The 23,694-nt window shown below is 53.1% G+C and overlaps 1 protein-coding gene across 1 annotated transcript in view; it reads left to right on the top strand.

The window, feature by feature from the left end:
* Positions 1-997: 997 nt before the first annotated feature.
* The window catches only part of LTBP2 (latent transforming growth factor beta binding protein 2), a 1,878,832-nt gene continuing 1,856,135 nt past the window's right edge, over positions 998-23,694 (top strand). Inside the window, exon 1 of the mRNA XM_085626762.1 lies at positions 998-2,532. Coding sequence (XP_085482888.1) covers positions 2,036-2,532 — 497 coding nt within the window. The 5' untranslated portion in view covers positions 998-2,035. The remainder of the gene's footprint in view (positions 2,533-23,694) is intronic.

The raw sequence follows: 23,694 nt of genomic DNA, 5'->3' as shown, positions 1-23,694 counted from the left end.
TAGCATCAGTTTTACCCATTCTGTGTCTATGAGAAAATGTGTTCGTACATATATGAGCCAAGGGGCTTTTCGCACCCACATTCCACTGCAGGAAAAACATGAGCTGCGCACCATGAGCAGCTACAGGCGATTCAGCTGCCGCTGTTTGCTCGGGAGGTATTACTTGTTCTGTGTGCGCTTTTGCTGCACCACTCGTAGGTGACATCATCACATACACAGAGAGAAATCCGTAAATAGCAGGAGCAAACGAGGGCCAGTTGGACTGGCAAATCCAGCCTTTCCCTCGTAGGGCCAAGCTAAACGCTGCCGGCTAGGAAGCTGCATTCATGGCGAGATGTGTTGCCATTACCCAATCACCCCCTCATAAACCCATTCTATTAGTGGCCTCTTACAATGTGGGGCTGCTTTCAACATTTTTGGCAGGAATGGTTTTACTTTCCACCCGGCTATGCTTGGTTTAAGGGAGGGGCAAAAGGGAGACAAAGAAGAAAATAAGTGAATGCCAGTGAGAGAGAAGAGTGAGAGAGAAATTCCAATCACAGGGAGCGAAAAATGAGACAAATGGAGCTGAATGGACGAGGTGAAAGGGTACGTAAGACATAGGGGTGATGAAATGGGCAGAAGGCGGGAAAAGGAGAGAAGATACAAGGGGCAATGATTGAAAAGTACGGGGGGTGAGCAGGAAAGGTAAAAGGAATGAAGCGAAAAGACAATTGGGAAAAAAGAGCAGAGCTGGAAAGGAAGAGAAATAAAGAGAGGAGAAGCGCAAGAAGTGCGAGTGAAAGTGCCACAATGACAGAAAGAGAAACGGTCTGTGACTGAAAGACCCAGATTTAAAGTTTCGGCATTGTAAACCTGCTCTTCAGAGAGGGCGGGCCAGGGAGGAGAGTGAGTGAGTGACTGATTGTTTAAGTGAATTAGTGAAAGGCGTATGTATCTAGAGAACAAGGCATGCCAGCACAGAGGGAGGGAAGGGAAGTGGTGCCCCATAAAGCTACATGCTCCCTGTCTGGGAGGGGAGTGCAGGCGGCAGGAGGAGCCTGACATGCTGCTCTGATTAAACCTCCGGCACACATGGAAAGCGCCAGTCTGAGGCACTCTCCGCAGCATGAGGCGGCTGTGAGACTCTGCTGTACTGAGATCTGTGCTGCACCAAAGCTGCCCATCTGCCCTACCTAGGAGCCGCTGCCACACGGAGACCGCGGCACTGCTTCGCACTAACCAAGGATCCCGTGCTGTGCCGGAAAGCTCTGCTCCCCTGTGCCGTCCTAGGAATCTCCGCTACTCGGGAACCCTACTGCACTTTACTCTGTGCTGCACCAGGATCCCCTGCTGCACTCTGCTCTGTATTGCTCGAAGATCCTCTGTTGCCTTGCACTTTGTGCCGTGTCAGGAACCTGCTGTTTTGGGTTGTATAGGGAACCCGGCTGCTGTATTTTCTGTGCTCTGTAATGTGCTCTGCTGTACCGAGGGCACATGCTCTGCACAGCCAGTTCCCTTTTTTCCGAACCAGGGCCCACTGATGCACCTGAGCTCTTATGTGTACCAGGAACCTCCGCTGCACCAGAACTTTTGAATAAAGGGGCAGTTTCTCCGTGCTCAACCCGGTCCTGAACCCCAGCCCTTGAACCTGGGTCAGTTTCCTTTATTGGTATCCCTTGGTTACTCGCTTTGGAGATATACTTCAGTAGCTTTCATTGATGCCCTCCTCTTAGTAGTGTTCCATGGTTGTGTTCTCGGCTCATTTGATTAAGTTACTTTTTGGTGACTTCTATTTGTGTATCCTTTTTGTGCCCTTTGCGGCCCTCTTTCGTGGCTTCCCATTAATGAGCGGCATCCCTTGGTGGTGTCTTTATTGGCTGCTCTTGGTGGAATCTGTTGGTCGCATGCCTTTTCTGGTTTGATTGTGTCGACCTTTGGTAGTATCTTTTGGTTGCACCCTTTAGTGATCTCCGTTAGGTGGTTTTCCTTTTTGGCTTCCTGTAGTTAGACGTCTTATTAACTTTTTTTTAGTAGTTTCCATTAGTCAGCGAGGATGTACTCGGTGATGATTTCATGTCTTCTGTTCACTTGCACTTTGTTGTGTGGTTTAGGAGTGTCCCAGAGAGACTCTACTGGTGGTGGCAACCCTTTTCCTCGGGAGCAGGGTCACGCCAGACTCAAGGTCCAGGCTGTTATCCAGGGACAGAACCGTGAACCTTCCACAGGCCAAGGTAAGACCTACAGCCCGTTGAGAGGTACTGGGTACCTTGAGCACAGTTCTGCATCCCATCTCCCCCAGAGCAACCCACATGCCCGGCACAAAAACCCATCCGGAGTAGGTGTTAATCTGCACCAGGATATTAGAGTGCTTACCATCGCTCAGCACATGAGGACCACACCTGGGGTATCTCAACGAGTGAGTCAATCAATATATAAAGAAAAGGATGGACTTTCCTCACCAGAGTCATCACCAAATCAACTTCAAGAAGGAAAGAAATCTCTACCAGTGCCTCGGTCCAAAGTGGCCAGCCAGAGACCCAGGTTCATGGGGTAAGTGTCCCTTTCGGACTTGCATTTCTCAGTCTTTCTGTTGAATGTCTATGTTGCCTCCTTACTCCACTTCCAGTATATTCTCTGAGCTCATGTGTCTGAAGATACTCCCTGAAGTATTTTGGGCTCATATGAATCTCTTGATTGTCCCACTCAGTAGAATGTGATGATAGCCTCAGGTGTACTTCTGCTCTTATGCCGCAGTGGTGGTAGGGGTGCTCTGTACCGTTATCCCATGATAGTCCCAGGTGCACTGTACACTGTCCTATGATGGCACTAGATGTATTTGTTCCCCTTATATCATGATGGGCTCAATACACTCTGTGCTCTTATCCCATGGTACTGACAGGTGTACCAAGTGCTCTGTCATAATGACATAAGGCATACAGTACTGTCTTCTCTTTGCTTAAGATGTTCTCAAATGTTCTATGCACGCTTATCTTATGATAGTCCTAGATGTAGCTTCAGGTGTATCTCCGCACTTTTGTTGTGATGCTTTAGGTGTAATCTGTAATTCTCACATTGACCCCATTTAAACTCTGGATTCTTCCTAATGAAAGTGCAGGTGTACATTCTACTTGTCTGAGATGTACACTGTACTGTTTTCTTATGATGGCTTAGGTTCACTTTGTTCTCCTATGAACCTCATGATGATCCCAAGTATTCCCTATGCATATGTCTCATGCTCTCAGTACTTAGTATTCTGTTCTTGTCATGGGTACATGGTACTGGTTAATATACGTAGAGTAAGAGGGACCCCTTTCAAACGCAAAGGGAATAGGGTACTATCACAAGTAAGAAAGAAAGATTTCCGTTTGGTACCTATTACTTCACAAAAGGCAGAGCTCCACTCCCAATCTCGTAAATCAATCAAAACACTCTTTCGAGTATCCGTATGCTCTTCATACATCCAGAGGAAAAGAATAAAGATATGAAAAAACAAAAAGATGTAAATAAAGAATTTATTCATATAAAAATACAGGTATAAAATATGATAAAATCAATTTATAGTTTTTATAAAAAAGAAAGGGAAAACCCAATCTTATACCAGTTGGTGCAACTAAAGAAATGATATAAACCCTTATGTATACACAAAACAACTTCCTTACGCAGTAAGGAAAAACACAAACTGTAAAAGAGAGCACCAAAAAGACAGTACAATTTGTCATTAGTGTATACACATTCAAAGTGACAAGTTTATCCAGGGATCTGATGTAAACAATCTTAAAACTATCTACAGATCCAGTTGCCCTCGTCAATCATTCAAAACACTCACTCGAGTATCCGTATGCTCTTCATACATCCACAGGAAAAGAATAAAGATAGGAAAAAGCAAAAAGACTTATGTAAATAAATAATTTATTCATATAAAAATACAGGTGTTCACACAATTCTTGTAGGCAACTGGATCTGTAAATAGTTGTAGGATTATTTACATCAGATCCCAGGATAAACTTGTCACTACAAATGTGTATACACTAATGACAAATTGTACTGTCTTTTTGATTCTCTCTTTTTACAGTTTGCGTTTTTCCTTACTGCGTAAGGAAGTTGTGTTGTGTATACATAAGGGTTTATATAATTTCTTTAGTTAGTTGCACCAACTGGTATAAGATTGGGTTTTCCCTTTCTTGTTTTAATAAAAACTATAAATTGATTTTATCATATTTTATACCTGTATTTTTATATGAATAAATTCTAAATTTACATAAGTCTTTTTGCTTTTTCCTATCTTTATTCTTTTCCTGTGGATGTATGAAGAGCATACGGATACTCAAGTGAGTGTTTTGATTGATTGACGAGATTGGGAGTGGAGCTCTGCCTTTTGTGAATTAATAGGTACCAAAGGAAAATCTCTCTTTTTAACTGTGTGTTAATATCCCATGCTGGGTAAAGTTGGTAAATGCATGTTGTATAGATATTTATGAAGTGTATTCCTCGCTTGGAAGCTGGAGTGCTGTTCAGCTGCACTGTGCATTCCGATGTCCTGATGATATCTGAATTGCCAAGAATTGACAAATAGGTATTATCCGGGGTTCAGAAAGCAGACTGGCGTAGCCTGTACAGTAATATGTACATGTTACATACTTTTAATTGCACAAGTTCCTCACTTCTACAAGTCTTTTAAGATTCTTCTCAGACAATCTCAATGGAGAGAGGAGCTAGTGAGTACTCAGCATGTGTCCATGCCCCCAGACAATAATGACCATTAATTCTCCCAGACAGTGAAGTGTTTAGTGGTCCTTGAAAGCAGCAACATGCAATGGTTCCAGACAGCGTATGAATTAGTGTCCAACGTAGATCCGCAATTGCCGAACCCATGCCAGATTTTCAGGGTAACTTACCTCTAACTGAAAATTATTTCTATTAAGTTTTGTTGTGCTCAAATCTGTTTTATTTGGATATCTAAAAAAATGGCATGTGTTGCAAACTCTGACTGCTTATTTGGTCACTCTTGATAAGTATATGTATAATTCACCTCAGGTATTCTACATTTCAATCAGTGGTCCCAGCAGTGTATGCAAGGTCCTTCATTAATGTAATTGAAGACAGATCATTTTCCCCATTGCTGCTTAACCTGGATGGGCACACGTTACGCTGATGCAAGGGGATAGAGGGGAGAGCCGGATTAATAGAACTACTTCATTCCTCTGCTGGCCACACCCCCATAAATGGTGTTTTTTAAGGTGAATTTTTCAATCAATTCATCAGTCATTTGTAAAGCGCAGCACTGTCACTCTGGGGGTATCTGGGTGCTGTTTCACCATTAAAGAGCCTGGTCTTGAGTCTCTTTCTGAAGTCTGCCAGTGAGGAGGCAGTACAGAGTTGGAGGGAAAGGTTGTTCCATGTCTTGGCAGCGATGTAGGTGAAGGAGTGGCCACCGCTGGGGCTGCGACGGATGCGAGGAGTGTGTGCAAGGGCGAGTGAAGAGGAGCAAAGATGTCTGGAGGGCTGGTGGAAGTTCAGTCGATAGTTGATGTAGGCAGGTCCTAGGTTGTGGAGGGCCTTGTAGGAATGTGAGAGGATATTGAACTGGCATCCCATCTGAATGGAGAGCCAGTGGAGGTCTCTCAGGTGGGAGGCAATATGAATTCGTTTGGGGCGGTCCAGGAGTAGTCTGGCTGTGATGTTCTATATGGTTTGGAGTCTTATGAGGAGCTGGGTAGAGATGCCGGCGTAGAGGGCATTGTCACAGTCGAGGCGGCTGGTGACAAGGGCCTGAGTGATGGTCTTTCTGGTGTTGGTTGGGATCCATCTGAAGATTCTGCGAAGCTTGCGAAGCATGTCGAAGCAGAAGGAGACGACTGTGTTGAATTGTTGTTTCATGGCTAGTTTCCTGTCGAGGATGATACCGATGTTGTGTGCATGGTCGGTCGGTGTGGGGGTGGGTTCGAGTTCTGCAGGCCACCAGCTGTGGTCCCATGCGGAGGTGTTCTTCCCGAAGATCAGTACTTGAGTTTTGTCGAGGTTGACTTGGAGGCAGTTGTCTCTCATCCATTTTGCTACGTTAGTCATGGCATTGGAGAAGTTTGTTTTGGCTTTGGAAGGGTCCTCCGTGAGCGAGAGGATCAGTTGAGTGTAATCTGCGTAGGATTTTATGTTGAGTCCGTGGGCTCTGACGACATCTGCGAGGGGTCATGTAGATGTTGAACAGAGTGGGGTTGAGGGATGATCCTTGTAGTACATGGCATATGAGGTCTGTGGGTGCGGAGGTGAAGGGAGTTAGTCAGATGCTCTGTGTGCGCCGTGTCAGGAAGAAGGCGATCCACTTGAGGGCATCTTGCTGCATGCCTATGTTGCAGAGTGTTGATGAGGGTGTTGTGGGAGACAGTGTCGAATGCCGCAGAAAGGTTGAGGAGGATCAGGGCCACAGTTTCTCCGCATTCGAGGAGTGTTCTTATGTCGTCTGTGGCTGCAGTCAGTGCGGTCTCAGTGCTGTGGTTTGCACTGAATCCAGATTATGAGGCATCCAGTAGGTGGTTTTGTTCCAGGAATTCGGTGAGCTGCAGCTTGTTGGCTTTCTTGAGTACTTTGGCTGGGTATGGGAGCAGGGAGATCGCACGGTAATTTTTGAAATCGCTGCGGTCGGCAGAGGCTTTCTTTAGGAGGAGTCTGACTTCTGCATGTTTCCATCTGTCCGGAAGGTTGCAGTGGAGATGGAGGAATTGAGGATGCTAGTGAGTGGCATGCTGATAGGGTTTGTTGTGAAGTTTTAGAGGTGGTGGGAGCAGGGGTTGGTGGGTGCCGCTGGGTGGATGGAAGACAGGATGGCTGAGGTGGTCAGAGTGGTGAGTGGAGACCAGGTGGTAAGGGCTTGGCTGATGTTCACTGGTTAGTTGAGGGTGGCGGGCTGGAGGTTGAAATTGCTGTAGATGTTGGTGATCTTGCTTTTAAAGTAGTCTGTGGGGGTGTTGCAGAGTTCTTGGGAGGGGGGGATGGTGTTCTCTATGGCTGTAGGGTTGGAGAATTCTTTGACTATTTAGAAAAGTTCCTTTGTGTGGTTGGCCATGCAGTCTTGGCGGGTGTTGATGGCTGCTCGCGCTTGTTGGTCCTGAGTTCTGGGGTGTACCAGCTGGCATGTTTGGAGGTCTTGTTGGATTTTGTAGAATTCAGTGGTGCAACTCTTTTGGCGCTGTCAGTGATACAAGCGGCGAAGTTCTGGACAGCCTGGTCAAGGTCTGTTGAGGCCTTGAATTGGGAGGTGGTGAGGGCCTGTGACCTCTGAGTTTCGATGACATTGCTCCAACTGCGGTGGCAGGAGATCTGACACTTGCTGACGGTGTGCTGAGTGTCGGTGAAGTGTACGATGGTGTGGTTAGTCCAGATGAGTCCTGCGGTGGGGCTGAATTTTATTCTGTCGCTGGAGATGAAAATGGGGTCTAGTGTGTGTCTGACTTAGTGCGTGGGTTCGATGACTAGTTGGGTGAGGCCAATGTTGTTCATGTTCTCCAGGAGGGCGATGGAGCTGGTGTCGTTGGGATGGTCGACGTGGAAGTTAAGGTCGCCGAGTAGTACGTAGTAGTGAGAATCGATTGCTAGGTGGGCAATAAGGTTGGGGATGGCGTCGCAAAATATTGCTCGGGAACCCAGGGGTCTGTAGGCGGGGGCACTTTTTATTGTAGTCTTCACTCCAGTTTGTAGTACAAAGTTGAGGTGTTCCATGAGAGGTGTGGAGTCGTAGTTGGTGATGGTGCATCTGATGGTTACCTTGAAGATGATAGCAATGCCTATACCTTGTTTGATGGTGTGGTCTCGGTGTACCATCTTGTAGCCTTCAGGAGTGACGGTGGTGATGTCTGGGTTGAGAAGGGGTTGAGCCATGTTTTTGTGATGAAGACAACATCTGCAAAGAGGGTGGTGATGGTGTACCAGATTTCCGTGGCATGTTTGCAGAGTGAGCAGGTGTTGAGCAGAATACAATGTAGTGGTTGTGGGGTGTTCTTGGTCTTGTAGGCAGGAGTGGTTTGGGATCTTTTGTAGGTTGTGTCTCAGTAGAAGTGGCACTGCCGCCAGGTGAAGGGTCCTTCTGTGGATCATGGGGAGGAGGAGATGTAGCTGTTTTTTCGGCATCCGGGGTCCAAGAGTTCCTTGGCAGTGAACTGTTGGGTAGCGGGAGGGCCAGGGGTCCTGGCGCTGGGCTTTTTCCAACTAGCCGTGGGTTGGCGGCACGTCAGTTGTGCACGTCCGCTGCATGGCTGTGCTGCAACTTCCATTAGTGGTCTTGGAAGGCGGTCCTAGTGGTCCTGAGTGCTGGGCAATGACCTGGGGTTGGCAGTGCGGTGACAGGGACAGCAGGCTGCGCAGGTACAGCAGGCAGCGCAGGGGCAGCAGGCAGTACAGGCAAGGCCGAATTGGGAACCAAAACCGGCCCTGGCAAAGTGCTCGGCCAGCCCCCCTGGAGGTTTGGGGGTGCAGCTGCGCTGTTTGCCTGGGCCGGTTTCGGCCGATTTTGTTACAGGGACCGAAATTGCTAAATGGTCCTGTAACAAAACCCCCCCCCCCCCCCAGGTGCCCAAAACGGGCCCCCACCCTGGCGGCCCACAAAGGAAATGCCCGGTACCTCCTATGGCCAGTTCGGCCCTGAGTACAGGGGCAGCAGGCAGGACAGGGGCAGCAAGCAGCGGAGGGACAGCATGCAGCGCAGGGGCAGGGACAGCAGTCAGTGCAGGGACAGCAAGCAGAGCAGGGATAGCAGGCAGCGCAGGGGCCAGGGCCTTAGTGGATATAAGTAAAATTAATGAAAAAATACAGTAGCTTTTGGGGTTGCTATTATATCTCTGTAATAGATGGTTATTGTTTACCTAACTTAGTGGCACTCATTTCATCGACTTCGGGAGGATAACGGCTGACAGGACTAGCTCAGAACTCTGTAGTAACTGCATTATTCCACTGAGTACACGCACATCTCCCCCCACAACCAGACTCTTGTAGGTGGCAGTGGTACGTATTTGGACCAGCAACAGTATCTTCCTTGGTGTTTTTATTTGGTTATTTCCCTCAAGCCGGTGTTCCAAAACGTAACCCGAGAAAAGTGGGTTAAAAGATTAGACTCTGCTCGACACATAAAACCATTATCGTGATTTGTCTCTTCTTGAAAAATGATCATGCTCTGCCTTTACAGTGCCTTTCGAAGCGCCTATCTTACTTTGTACTATGCAGAATGCATTTCAGGGCCCGAGGGCCCCTTAAGTCTGCGGGGCCTGGGGCAAGCAGCACCGGCTGCTCCTCCCTTGTGAAGGCCCTGACCAGATGTGACCATGATGCTCTTTGGCACTGTGTACTCATATTTTATGATGGTTCCTTAGTGCTCTGTACATTTATTTCCCCAGTGCCAACTTGTGCTGATAGAATTCTCAGGATGGTTCAGGTTATCTTCATGATCTCTGCTATACAGTCTACCTTTATGTCATGATTTGTTGGTGCCCTCTACATTGTTATCGCGCAGTTGTCCAACTGCATTTCTATTTTATAACCTGAATTGTATTGTTTTGAAACAAATGACACGACATTACATAGCCCTGTACATAGTGAAGTTAAAGCTCATTCACAGGCATCACATGATGCTCATCACGATAACTTTGTTCTATGGCAAACCCAGTATTGCAACCACTTTCCCCATATTTTCCTATGTTTCTTGGGGCATCACCGTAATATATAGAGCGCCTCGTCCTTCTCTGCACACCAATCTATCGCCCGTTCCCAGCGAGCCACGGGAGGAGAGGAGGCGGACTTCCACAGTTGGTCAGCACGGTTCCAATCCCTACATAGGTTCTGACTTCCACTGTGTCACCCACTCCATCCAGGACTCCTAATCGAGCTATCCCCGGGGCTGGGTCTACCGGCCTCCCTAGTTCTTCAGATAGGGTGGCAAAGATGGTTTGCCAGTATTGCACAATTTGGGGGCATTCCCATACCAAGTGAAAGAAGTGTGCTTATAGGTCTGGGCAGCACCAGCAGGTAGGCGTTGCCAATGTGCCTGCGTGCCATAATCGCAAGGGGGTCCGGTGGGTTGTACGCAGGATGGTAAGTTGAATGAGTCTGAGCCTTAAGGAGGTGGCTAACCCTCTCAGTAACATACATTCGTCTCTCCAGTTGAAGTCGTCTAGGATGCCCAGCTAACCCTCCCAGCAGGACTGTAACGGTGCAAAGGGGTCTGGGGAATCAAGTATGAGGGTTTTGCAACCAGGTATGGTGATACTTAAAATAAAAGAGCATTGAAAACTGCAAACCGATAAAGCAGAAACTGTCTAACTGGTTAAACATCCATGTCCTCCTCAACTTCCCCCACCCCACACGTTCTCCCAGAAGCATCTGTCGTCTGCCTCCCAAAACCACCTACTTCAAACTGAGGTGTAGGTCTAGGTGAGTGCTCCCCACTCAGGTCTGTAGTGGCCCACAATATACGAAGGATACAGTTGTGCTACCAGGGATCATAAACATCATGGTTGCAGGAGGCTTTCAGGCATGTCTGTTATGTCCAAAGAGGGTTCTTGGTCTAGGGTTTTGTTCGGTGAGTGCCTCTGGGGCTCTTCCTGCATGTGATGGAGCCCCGAATCCGAGCAGGGGGTCGTCAGAGTGGGATTCAGCCGTCAATGATCGTTGATGGCGTCTCCATGATTTCTAGCATCTGGTGGGGGGATTAGCACTATCTCTGGGAGGGTCCCGAACTGGGGCCGACCCCCTGGTGAGAGGTGGTTTGCACTGCAAGGGACATTGTTCCGTCCACTCCCACACCAGTTCGGTGTTGTCAAAGAAAATCGTCTTAGAGTCGCGGATGAGCTTGAGTCTGGCTGCGATCATCAGAATGTATTGTAGTTTGATTGCCTGAAGTTTTACTTTAACCCAACTGTATGATTTCCGGAGTGTTTGAACTGGTTTCTGTAATTTAGGATTTTTGTACTTGGGCTCTCACATCCTGTCCGTGACAGTAACACTGGTGGGTCCAGGCCAACCCTGGATAGCAGTCTCGTAGTAAGGAAAAGGCAAGTCGGGCCCCCCCTTGCAATCTAGCCATTTTCACTAGCACCTCCAGTCCTACCCCAGTGTTGGTTGGATGTCCCCAATCCAATATTAAACGCCTGCACTGCACATCCATGGTGTCCACCAACTGGGAGAGATGAGGGCTTAGTAAAGCAGTCCTCAAGTAATGGTGGCCCTCCAAATGTCCTCCTTAATATGCCCCGGGGGTGGGAATGGGAAACCCAGATACAAATCTGTATAGGAGGTGGCAGACTCGGCTGCAGCCCAGTGGGGTGCCCCACCAGTACAGCTGGGAGAGCAGCGTCCCACCCTGCCAGACGTGGCCCCCGGCCCCCAGTAGATTTGTGCCCCCGCTAATTACACTGGGAATGGTGGCCCATCACAAGGTCCTGGGGCCTCAGGGGGAAAGTGGCGCAGATGTAATTGTCGGGGCCGCGGACATTGTCATTCTTCTAGCATGTTCTATGGCATCAGGGACTGCCCCCAGGTTGTTTCAGTTGTGCGTGACTCCAAGGACCCTAGCGGAGCCACAAGGTTGTCATATTGTTCAGCGTTGTCACCTTGGGGTAGCGGTAGGGAAGACCTATTCCAAATCTATGTGGGGGACCACAGGTTTGGCCGCACTCCCGGCACGAGGAGTAGCGGCTCACCTTACTAGACACGGCTCCCAGAACTCAGGGGTGCTGCGCCACCACCCTATATGCCGACATCCTCAGCATGTCACCAAATCCCAGGCCCCAGTAGAGATGAGCAGGGTGAGTGCAAACTTTGGGGGCATCAGGCTGGTTTCCCCTCTGGTGTGTTCCACGGTCCGGGGAGGCCCTAGTAGGCTGTCTCAGTTGTGTGCAGCTCACGGGGTCTAGGCAGAGCCGCAGGGCCGCCATGTTGGTCTGCTTCATCTGCTTGGGGTGGCGGCCGCTGTAGATGATGTCTGACTCCACGGATGCCCTTGTCTCCCATGAGGAGCGGGAAGGCAGTTTGTGGTACCATCACTTTGTCAGCACCAAGGGTAAGGCTGCGGCGGGCCCACCCGGTCAGGAGCTCTAGCAAGGAGCGACCACCATCTTGGTTTGTCAAGTCACACCGTCCAATTACAATCTTATAAATTTTATGATGGCCTCGTAGTATTCTGTGTTCTTATCTCATGATGCCCCCCCATCTATATTGAATACTCCTAGGTCATAATGTTCCAGATGTAGGCTCTGCTCTTATTCTACAATGTCCAAAGTGTACTTCCCATTGTTACCTCATGATGATCAGGAGTAGTTGCGAGTTAAACACTGTGGTTTGCCTCATACTGGTTTAGGTGTTTTTGGTACTCACAAGAGTGCCACAATTATTCTAATGTATTATCTGCTTTTACCTTATGATTGTGAAAAAGGACAAGGGAACCCAACTCACTAAGGAACCTGGGTGGGTAAATTATTGTCAGAAACAGTGGTTCCTGTGGAATAAAAGAATCAATATAGATAATAAGGTGCACAATCGCAATGGAAGGGTTAAAATGATGTCAGAGGGCGAAGAAACCACATACACCTATGGTTTTAGTTTGATACAATCATATTTTATATTTTACAAACAAAATCCTATATACAATGAAAAAGAAAAATGTGCGTAGTGTCCCCAGTGAGAAACAGGAACCTAAAATATTGGTGACATAATTGTGACAGCATTTTACAAGGTTTCCAAGGTATTTAGCAACTCAATACATAATATACAGTAGCTATATACAATAATACACGCTGTTAATGGTTCGCTTTCTTTTGTTGTCGATGACGTTTTTGACCCTATACGTGTTCTAGGGTCTCATCAGGACCTATGGATTTAGGGACATCCAGGAAAAGAAAAAATAATAAAATAAGCATATGGCCCATGTACCAGCACAAATGCGACTAATTGGATAAAAGGTCATAAAATCAAAAAGTACCTGACGGGTAGAATGCGCAGCCACGTGAGGTGTACGTGCTAACAGTGGGTGAAGGAGGAAAAGGAAAACGAGATACTCACAAGGACACCCAGCCGGGTACTGATTATGTGAGAAGAAAAACAAAGAGAAGAATGTTAAATATAGGGACGGCAGGCAAGATGGTAGAGGTGCTGTAAGGGCTATCTGGACTAATGATAATACATAATAAGGAAACCTTACCCCAAGTCAGAGTGAAGGCTGGTACTCTATGGGTAGCTGAGCACTGTTAATGTGTTGATGATACACAGAGACGTGTATGAAGAAGGTGATGAGGAACTCTGTCAATAATGGGAAGCAATTAGGACCTGCGCACTTAAGGTGTAGGTCTATAAAGTGAGTACCTCTGGGGACTGATTTTACCTGGAGTTGGTGTTAATTACAAGCAGTGCTGTCATGCTGACCTGTGAATCGCGAATGTTCAATATGGTGGTCTGTACCGGAGAATAGCAGGGAGGACAGAGTTACATTTGGTTTTACTGCATAACAGCATTGCGCGGTGGAGCAATGACGGGCAAGGCCAAAGGTTCTTACCTACATATGGGATGAAGCCCATCTATAGAAGCGAGTATTTTTCAAGGAAGACGAATCCTGTAATTAACAGGAATCAGCCTATTAGTGAGGCAACAGGGAGAGTGAAGCTGCTAGAGACCCTACGTGTGCGCAGCATCATCGGGTTCTTAACTTCAATAATAGCAGTCCTCAAAGCGCGTGACGATCCACTACGCGGGCAGCACGACAGCGTCAGTCTGTCTGCTGTTGGCCAAATGACAGTGAGCCTGTGCTGACTCTGCCTTTAAATACACAATGTCCCGCCGAAAACTGGAATGACCGGCAGGCATCACAGTTGAGTGCTGCAACACTGGGTTATCTGTTTTTCAGTAGAAAGTAAAGAAAGACCAGAGATTGAAAGATCAAAAAGTAAAGAGAAGGTAAATGCAGGGTAAAGGATAGGATTACACTGTGGCAAAAAACTGCTGCGACACAGAAAAGGGGGCATTTTAATTGATGGATGCTTCTCCTTTGAGAGTTTATGTAAAAAACGGATGCATAAGCGGTTGAAAAAGTGATGAGTATCCCATGCAGCAACCAGCAACCATGTGGGGGAATAGTAACAAAAGGGGCATATGGGAGGACACTTTCAAGTCCTAGTTTATCCACTTGGTTTGTTTTCATAACATGTCTGATGCGTGTGTGTTTCCACTAATAAAATTGTATGTAGTGAATTTTAATATTGCGCAAAGATATAATTCACAATTTCAATAACCTATAGAGATTATCGTGTGCTTTTTACAGAAAGTAAATGATGAGCGGTTATTACAAGGCTTAGTACTTCATGAATAATTACGTCATCATGTTGATACAGTTGTGATGTGCACCAAAAATGTGCACAGGAAGGCATTATTGGGGTTGATGCGCTATGTATATTAGTGTGGTGCATACAAAGCGGATCTCTTACAGTTGGCATATTACATGAAATAGTATGTCCAAGGAAGCACATACCTAATTATACATTCTCTGTTGTTTATGACATCCTATATTATATAATAGTCTATGTTCTGCAGCCACACTCGCTTCAACTGTGACATTGGTAAGAAGGACATATTTTAGCCGGCAATCAAAAGGTAGACATTTAAAGAAATGCTATTGTGCTGAAATATAATATATAGCATAGAGGTATGTCCTTTTGTTACTGTTTCACAATGTACATCTATTGTAAATAACCATAGGAGAAAATAATGCTTAATGACTACAGATACGCATTGACAAGTTTACAAGATGCAGTTATAGACAGGAGATTTGATAACGATATGGTCACATCAGTGGGTTAGTGTGGTCACAAAACCCCGTCATTCTTCAGCGGAGTTCAGCCCATCATTGATAGAGTTAATTATCTCTATCCAGCAACATTCTAATCATTGTAAAATTTGTGAGATATCGCCTCCTCTTTGAGGGACAACAGCGTCGTCAATCACTTGCCATCTAATGTACGCTGCAGTATGATTTTTTCATCAAAATGGGACACCAGAGCATCTTATCCGACTGCGATGTTGTCCAATGCGTGCCTTTACTGGCTGTTGTGTTTGGCCAACGTATGGTAACCCACAAGGACACCATATGCAGTATACTACGTTTTGTGTATTACAATTGGAAAAGAATTCCAATGTGTGCTTCAAACTTGCATGTTCAAATAAGTTAGTGTTTGATGTAAAGGTGCAGGAAACACAATTCCCACACTTGTGGTGTCCTTTGATTTCCTGTAAAATTGACCTCTGTAGAGGGAAACAACCTTTACAACGCAACTATTACATCGCACTACACTTACAACGCAGGCATTACAACGGAACATCCTTTACAACGCATGACACTACAACGCATACCATTACAACGCATACCATTACAACGCATGACACTACATCGCATGTCACTACAACGCAGGCATTACAACGCATACCATTACAATGCATACCATTGGAGTTAGAATAGTAATTTTTAACCCCTACACTATCCAACACTTACCCTACTGTTGCACCCCCTGGAGTTAGAATAGTAATTTTTACCCCTATACTATCCAATACTTACCTTAAATGCAATGTAACAGTATGCGTTGTAATGGTATGCGTTGTAAAGGTAGCATGCGATGTAATGGAATGCGTTGTAAAGGTAGTTTTTTAAAATGCGTTGTAGTGTCATGCGATGTAATGGAATGCGTTCTAGTGGATGTTGCGATGTAAAAATTGCGTTGTAAGTGCATGCGTTGTAAAAGTATGCGTTGTAACGTCATGCATCCTCTGTAGATGATCTAACTAGGTGATCTTTGATGTTCTTACCGCGTTTAAAAGCAAACATTGGGGTGTCAATCTCAGGGTCGATACTTTTGATTATGTCCCAATTTTTGGTCATCAGCTTCCGAATGTTGTTGGTGTGTACACAAAATGTAGTAACACAAATCAGTCTGTCTACTGTAGGTTTTTCTCTGGTGGTTAGCAATTCTTCCCTTGGGCAGAACCAGGCATGTTTCATAGATTTTCTCACTAATCTTGTGGGGTAGCCTCTTGCCATTAGTTTAGCTTTCAGTGTATCTGTCTCCAACATAACCTTCCTTATGAGGCACGGGTGGTGGCTTCAATATGGTAGGAGCATGTTTATCTCGGTGGACTTTCTGTGAAGGGACGTATATAGTGTCCCCTCAGCGTGTTGGATATTGAGATCAAGAAAGGCTATGGTTGACTAATGTATTGTGGAGGCAAATGTCAAGTGTGTTTGAATGCTGTTCAGGTACAGGATAAAGTTGTAAAATTCAATCTCACTCCCAGACCAGATAAGAAAAATGTAATCTATGTATCTTTTTTAACATTTGATGTTGGAGCGAGACATATTGGTGAAACTTAGAGCAAATTTCTGTTCTATATGGTTCATGTAAATGTTAACACTTCAGAAACTGGAGGGAGGTAACACTCCAACCGAACGCACAGCACTCCGTCTTTTGTACCAAAAATACTTTACAATTTATCCACGTTTAATCTGATTTTTTTATTCCATATCCTGCAAAATATCATCTTATTCCAAAAAAATGTATCCTGTCACATGTGAGGCACTTTATGTATTCGAAGGTTTCTACTGTAACAGATATGCCAATCCAGGCCTTTCTCTGGAGCATGACACACACATAAAACATCCTCGGTAGTGGATCTCTTTTACCCAGTGCATTTTGGGCTTTTGATAGCCCTTCTTCAGGGGTTCACTACAAGTATTAAAGAAATGACGTTACTTTACAATTTCAGATCTATGTACACCAATTAAAAGTTACAATAAACAAACCATACCATGTTTTGCTGATAACTGACGTTGTCCTTCTAAACACGCCACTATACGCGACCACAGTGTACCCAAGGAAGCCTCTCCCAACCTATATTACCCTCCCGGATTTAACCTCCCTTAACCTATAGAACCTAGGGCTGGGCGGACTTTGCGTAGCAGAATTTTAAAAAAATTTGTGGAAAACGAGAGCACATCCTGAGTAGGGCTGGGCGGACTTTGCCTAGCGCAACTACGCACTATTCTGAAGAAAATTGTGGAAAACGAGCGCACAACCTCATGGACTGTGTGCCCGGGACGGGTCCCTCGTGCTTGGGCAGGCTCCCCGACCTCCCCAGCCTGGCTGTGTTGAGAAGCAGGGACCGGCCCCGGGCCTCCTGATTTTTGGTCAGGGCCTGGGATCCCACGTCCTGCGGCCTGCCAAGTGTCCATCTGCCCGGGACAAGGGACCCTGGTGCAGAGCCCCGGAGCCCTGCAAGGGCAGTCGGGAGCCCTACCGCTATGGCTCGGTGTGGGCAGCTGGGAGTCCTTCCGGTCCCGGCCAACTGGTCGCACCTTTCCCTCGGCCATCTGGTCGCGCGCAATGCTTTCCAATGGGGCGACCAGATGGCCGGGCCGGCCTGGAAGTCCCGATGAGGGTCCATTCGCCTCGCGGATCCCAGCCAGGGCTCCAGGAGGCCGGGCGCGTCCGCGCCTAGGGTCCCCTCCGTCACTCGGAGCGCGAGGGTTACAAGAAAGGTGGGTAGCCTTCCTCCGGATTAGTAGGGGCAGGGTATGCCGGGACACCCCTCCTGGGGATTGCGGTTCTCAGGCGGGGACCAGATGGGCCAAGCCCGGACGACACTTCCCCGGGGCGTCGGGTGCTTCCTCCTCCAGCCCGCGGCGAGGCAAAGTGCCCAGGACGGGCTCCATGGGTCTCCCGGGCGTCCCCCGAGGCCTGCAGCCCCAAAGCCCTGCAGACCCTGGAGCCCTTCAGCACGGAGCCCTGGAGCCCTGCAGGCCCGGAACCCTAGCAGGCCCAAGGCCCTGCAGCCCCGGAGCCCTGCAGGCCCGGAGCCCTGCAGGCCCGGAGCCCTGCAGCCCCGGAGCCCTGCAGCCCCGGAGCCCTGCAGCCCCGGAGCCCTGCAGCCCCGGAGCCCTGCAGCCCCAGAGCCCTGCAGCCCCGGAGCCCTGCAGCCCCGGAGCCCTGCAGGCCCAGAGCCCTGCAGGCCCAGAGCCCTGCAGCCCCGGAGCCCTGCAGCCCCGGAGCCCTGCAGCCCCGGAGCCCTGCAGGCCCAGAGCCCTGCAGCCACGGAGCCCTGCGTGGGCAGGCGGGAACCCTACCGCTATGGCTCGGGCAGACGGGAGCCCTTTCAGTTGCCGGCCACCTGGTCGCGCCTTTCCCCTCGGCCATCTGGTCGCGCGCAATGCTTTCCAATGGGGCGACCAGATGGCCGGGCCGGCCTGGAAGTCCCGATGAGGGTCCATTCGCCTCCCGGATCCCAGCCAGGGCTCCGGGAGGCCGGGCGCGTCCGCGCCTAGGGTCCCCTCCGTCACTTGCAGCGCGCGGGTTACAAGAAAGGGGGGTATCCTTCCTCCGGATTATTAGGGGCAGGGTATGCCGGAACACCCATGCTGGGGCTGTGCGGTTCATTGCCGGGGACCAGATGGGCTACGCCCGGGCAACATCCTCCAAGGCCTCCGGGGCTTCCCTCCTCCGGGCCGCGGCATGGCAAAGTGCCCAGGGACGGGCTCCACGGGTCCCGGGCAGTCCTCCCCCGGGCGCCCAGGCCCCGAGAGCTCCGGTGGACCTCCCCGTGCCCGAGGCCAACCCGGGAAGCAGAGTCCCCCCCCCGAGCCCTTGGTGTGAGGGTGGGCAGGCGGGAGGCCTACCGCTATGGCTCGGGCAGACGGGAGCCCTTTCAGTTGCCGGCCATCCGGTCGCTCCTTTCCCCTCGGCCATCTGGTCGCGCGCAATGCTTTCCAATGGGGCGACCAGATGGCCGGGCCGGCCTGGAAGTCCCGATGAGGGTCCATTCGCCTCCCGGATCCCAGCCAGGGCTCCGGGAGGCCGGGCGCGTCCGCGCCTAGGGTCCCCTCCGTCACTTGCAGCGCGCGGGTTACAAGAAAGGGGGGTATCCTTCCTCCGGATTATTAGGGGCAGGGTATGCCGGAACACCCATGCTGGGGCTGTGCGGTTCATTGCCGGGGACCAGATGGGCTACGCCCGGGCAACATCCTCCAAGGCCTCCGGGGCTTCCCTCCTCCGGGCCGCGGCATGGCAAAGTGCCCAGGGACGGGCTCCACGGGTCCCGGGCAGTCCTCCCTCGGGCGCCCAGGCCCCGAGAGCTCCGGTGGACCTCCCCGTGCCCGAGGCCAACCCGGGAAGCAGAGTCCCCCCCCGAGCCCTTGGTGTGAGGGTGGGCAGGCGGGAGCCCTACCGCTATGGCTCGGGCAGACGGGAGCCCTTTCAGTTGCCGGCCATCCGGTCGCTCCTTTCCCCTCGGCCATCTGGTCGCGCGCAATGCTTTCCAATGGGGCGACCAGATGGCCGGGCCGGCCTGGAAGTCCCGATGAGGGTCCATTCGCCTCCCGGATCCCAGCCAGGGCTCCAGGAGGCCGGGCGCGTCCGCGCCTAGGGTCCCCTCCGTCACTCGGAGCGCGAGGGTTACAAGAAAGGTGGGTAGCCTTCCTCCGGATTAGTAGGGGCAGGGTATGCCGGGACACCCCTCCTGGGGATTGCGGTTCTCAGGCGGGGACCAGATGGGCCAAGCCCGGACGACACTTCCCCGGGGCGTCGGGTGCTTCCTCCTCCAGCCCGCGGCGAGGCAAAGTGCCCAGGACGGGCTCCATGGGTCTCCCGGGCGTCCCCCGAGGCCTGCAGCCCCAAAGCCCTGCAGACCCTGGAGCCCTTCAGCACGGAGCCCTGGAGCCCTGCAGGCCCGGAACCCTAGCAGGCCCAAGGCCCTGCAGCCCCGGAGCCCTGCAGGCCCGGAGCCCTGCAGCCCCGGAGCCCTGCAGGCCCAGAGCCCTGCAGCCCCGGAGCCCTGCAGCCCCGGAGCCCTGCAGCCCCGGAGCCCTGCAGCCCCAGAGCCCTGCAGCCCCGGAGCCCTGCAGCCCCGGAGCCCTGCAGGCCCAGAGCCCTGCAGGCCCAGAGCCCTGCAGCCCCGGAGCCCTGCAGCCCCGGAGCCCTGCAGCCCCGGAGCCCTGCAGGCCCAGAGCCCTGCAGCCACGGAGCCCTGCGTGGGCAGGCGGGAACCCTACCGCTATGGCTCGGGCAGACGGGAGCCCTTTCAGTTGCCGGCCACCTGGTCGCGCCTTTCCCCTCGGCCATCTGGTCGCGCGCAATGCTTTCCAATGGGGCGACCAGATGGCCGGGCCGGCCTGGAAGTCCCGATGAGGGTCCATTCGCCTCCCGGATCCCAGCCAGGGCTCCGGGAGGCCGGGCGCGTCCGCGCCTAGGGTCCCCTCCGTCACTTGCAGCGCGCGGGTTACAAGAAAGGGGGGTATCCTTCCTCCGGATTATTAGGGGCAGGGTATGCCGGAACACCCATGCTGGGGCTGTGCGGTTCATTGCCGGGGACCAGATGGGCTACGCCCGGGCAACATCCTCCAAGGCCTCCGGGGCTTCCCTCCTCCGGGCCGCGGCATGGCAAAGTGCCCAGGGACGGGCTCCACGGGTCCCGGGCAGTCCTCCCCCGGGCGCCCAAGCCCCGAGAGCTCCGGTGGACCTCCCCGTGCCCGAGGCCAACCCGGGAAGCAGAGTCCCCCCCCCGAGCCCTTGGTGTGAGGGTGGGCAGGCGGGAGCCCTACCGCTATGGCTCGGGCAGACGGGAGCCCTTTCAGTTGCCGGCCATCCGGTCGCTCCTTTCCCCTCGGCCATCTGGTCGCGCGCAATGCTTTCCAATGGGGCGACCAGATGGCCGGGCCGGCCTGGAAGTCCCGATGAGGGTCCATTCGCCTCCCGGATCCCAGCCAGGGCTCCGGGAGGCCGGGCGCGTCCGCGCCTAGGGTCCCCTCCGTCACTTGCAGCGCGCGGGTTACAAGAAAGGGGGGTATCCTTCCTCCGGATTATTAGGGGCAGGGTATGCCGGAACACCCATGCTGGGGCTGTGCGGTTCATTGCCGGGGACCAGATGGGCTACGCCCGGACAACATCCTCCAAGGCCTCCGGGGCTTCCCTCCTCCGGGCCGCGGCATGGCAAAGTGCCCAGGGACGGGCTCCACGGGTCCCGGGCAGTCCTCCCCCGGGCGCCCAGGCCCCGAGAGCTCCGGTGGACCTCCCCGTGCCCGAGGCCAACCCGGGAAGCAGAGTCCCCCCCCGAGCCCTTGGTGTGAGGGTGGGCAGGCGGGAGCCCTACCGCTATGGCTCGGGCAGACGGGAGCGCTTTCAGTTGCCGGCCATCCGGTCGCTCCTTTCCCCTCGGCCATCTGGTCGCGCGCAATGCTTTCCAATGGGGCGACCAGATGGCCGGGCCGGCCTGGAAGTCCCGATGAGGGTCCATTCGCCTCCCGGATCCCAGCCAGGGCTCCAGGAGGCCGGGCGCGTCCGCGCCTAGGGTCCCCTCCGTCACTCGGAGCGCGAGGGTTACAAGAAAGGTGGGTAGCCTTCCTCCGGATTAGTAGGGGCAGGGTATGCCGGGACACCCCTCCTGGGGATTGCGGTTCTCAGGCGGGGACCAGATGGGCCAAGCCCGGACGACACTTCCCCGGGGCGTCGGGTGCTTCCTCCTCCAGCCCGCGGCGAGGCAAAGTGCCCAGGACGGGCTCCATGGGTCTCCCGGGCGTCCCCCGAGGCCTGCAGCCCCAAAGCCCTGCAGACCCTGGAGCCCTTCAGCACGGAGCCCTGGAGCCCTGCAGGCCCGGAACCCTAGCAGGCCCAAGGCCCTGCAGCCCCGGAGCCCTGCAGGCCCGGAGCCCTGCAGCCCCGGAGCCCTGCAGGCCCAGAGCCCTGCAGCCCCGGAGCCCTGCAGCCCCGGAGCCCTGCAGCCCCGGAGCCCTGCAGCCCCAGAGCCCTGCAGCCCCGGAGCCCTGCAGCCCCGGAGCCCTGCAGGCCCAGAGCCCTGCAGGCCCAGAGCCCTGCAGCCCCGGAGCCCTGCAGCCCCGGAGCCCTGCAGCCCCGGAGCCCTGCAGGCCCAGAGCCCTGCAGCCACGGAGCCCTGCGTGGGCAGGCGGGAACCCTACCGCTATGGCTCGGGCAGACGGGAGCCCTTTCAGTTGCCGGCCACCTGGTCGCGCCTTTCCCCTCGGCCATCTGGTCGCGCGCAATGCTTTCCAATGGGGCGACCAGATGGCCGGGCCGGCCTGGAAGTCCCGATGAGGGTCCATTCGCCTCCCGGATCCCAGCCAGGGCTCCGGGAGGCCGGGCGCGTCCGCGCCTAGGGTCCCCTCCGTCACTTGCAGCGCGCGGGTTACAAGAAAGGGGGGTATCCTTCCTCCGGATTATTAGGGGCAGGGTATGCCGGAACACCCATGCTGGGGCTGTGCGGTTCATTGCCGGGGACCAGATGGGCTACGCCCGGGCAACATCCTCCAAGGCCTCCGGGGCTTCCCTCCTCCGGGCCGCGGCATGGCAAAGTGCCCAGGGACGGGCTCCACGGGTCCCGGGCAGTCCTCCCCCGGGCGCCCAGGCCCCGAGAGCTCCGGTGGACCTCCCCGTGCCCGAGGCCAACCCGGGAAGCAGAGTCCCCCCCCCGAGCCCTTGGTGTGAGGGTGGGCAGGCGGGAGCCCTACCGCTATGGCTCGGGCAGACGGGAGCCCTTTCAGTTGCCGGCCATCCGGTCGCTCCTTTCCCCTCGGCCATCTGGTCGCGCGCAATGCTTTCCAATGGGGCGACCAGATGGCCGGGCCGGCCTGGAAGTCCCGATGAGGGTCCATTCGCCTCCCGGATCCCAGCCAGGGCTCCGGGAGGCCGGGCGCGTCCGCGCCTAGGGTCCCCTCCGTCACTTGCAGCGCGCGGGTTACAAGAAAGGGGGGTATCCTTCCTCCGGATTATTAGGGGCAGGGTATGCCGGAACACCCATGCTGGGGCTGTGCGGTTCATTGCCGGGGACCAGATGGGCTACGCCCGGGCAACATCCTCCAAGGCCTCCGGGGCTTCCCTCCTCCGGGCCGCGGCATGGCAAAGTGCCCAGGGACGGGCTCCACGGGTCCCGGGCAGTCCTCCCCCGGGCGCCCAGGCCCCGAGAGCTCCGGTGGACCTCCCCGTGCCCGAGGCCAACCCGGGAAGCAGAGTCCCCCCCCGAGCCCTTGGTGTGAGGGTGGGCAGGCGGGAGCCCTACCGCTATGGCTCGGGCAGACGGGAGCCCTTTCAGTTGCCGGCCATCCGGTCGCTCCTTTCCCCTCGGCCATCTGGTCGCGCGCAGTGCTTTCCAATGGGGCGACCAGATGGCCGGGCCGGCCTGGAAGTCCCGATGAGGGTCCATTCGCCTCCCGGATCCCAGCCAGGGCTCCAGGAGGCCGGGCGCGTCCGCGCCTAGGGTCCCCTCCGTCACTCGCAGCGCGCGGGTTACAAGAAAGGAGGGTATCCTTCCTCCGGATTAGTAGGGGCAGGGTATGCCGAAACACCCATGCCGGGGTTGTGCGGTTCATTGCCGGGGACCAGATGGGCTACGCCCGGGCAACATCCTCCCAGGTCCCCGGGGCTTCCCTCCTCCGGGCCGCGGCATGGCAAAGTGCCCAGGGACGGGCTCCACGGGTCCCGGGCAGTCCTCCCCCGGGTACGCCCAGGCCCCGAGAGCTCCGGTGGTCCTCCCCGTGCCTGAGGCCCAGCCGGGAAGCAGAGTCCCCACCCCGAGCCCCTGGTGGGTGGGCAGGCGGGAGTCCTTTCAGTTGCCGGCCACCTGGTGGCTCCTTTCCCCTCGGCCATCTGGTCGCGCGCAATGCTTTCCAATGGGGCGACCAGATGGCAGGGCCAGGCC

The sequence above is a fragment of the Triturus cristatus genome, chromosome 9 (assembly GCF_964204655.1).
Source record: "Triturus cristatus chromosome 9, aTriCri1.1, whole genome shotgun sequence".
Lineage (NCBI taxonomy): Eukaryota > Metazoa > Chordata > Amphibia > Caudata > Salamandridae > Triturus > Triturus cristatus.
Note: the sequence above shows the minus strand (reverse complement) of the source record. Positions and strands in the feature narration are given on the sequence as shown.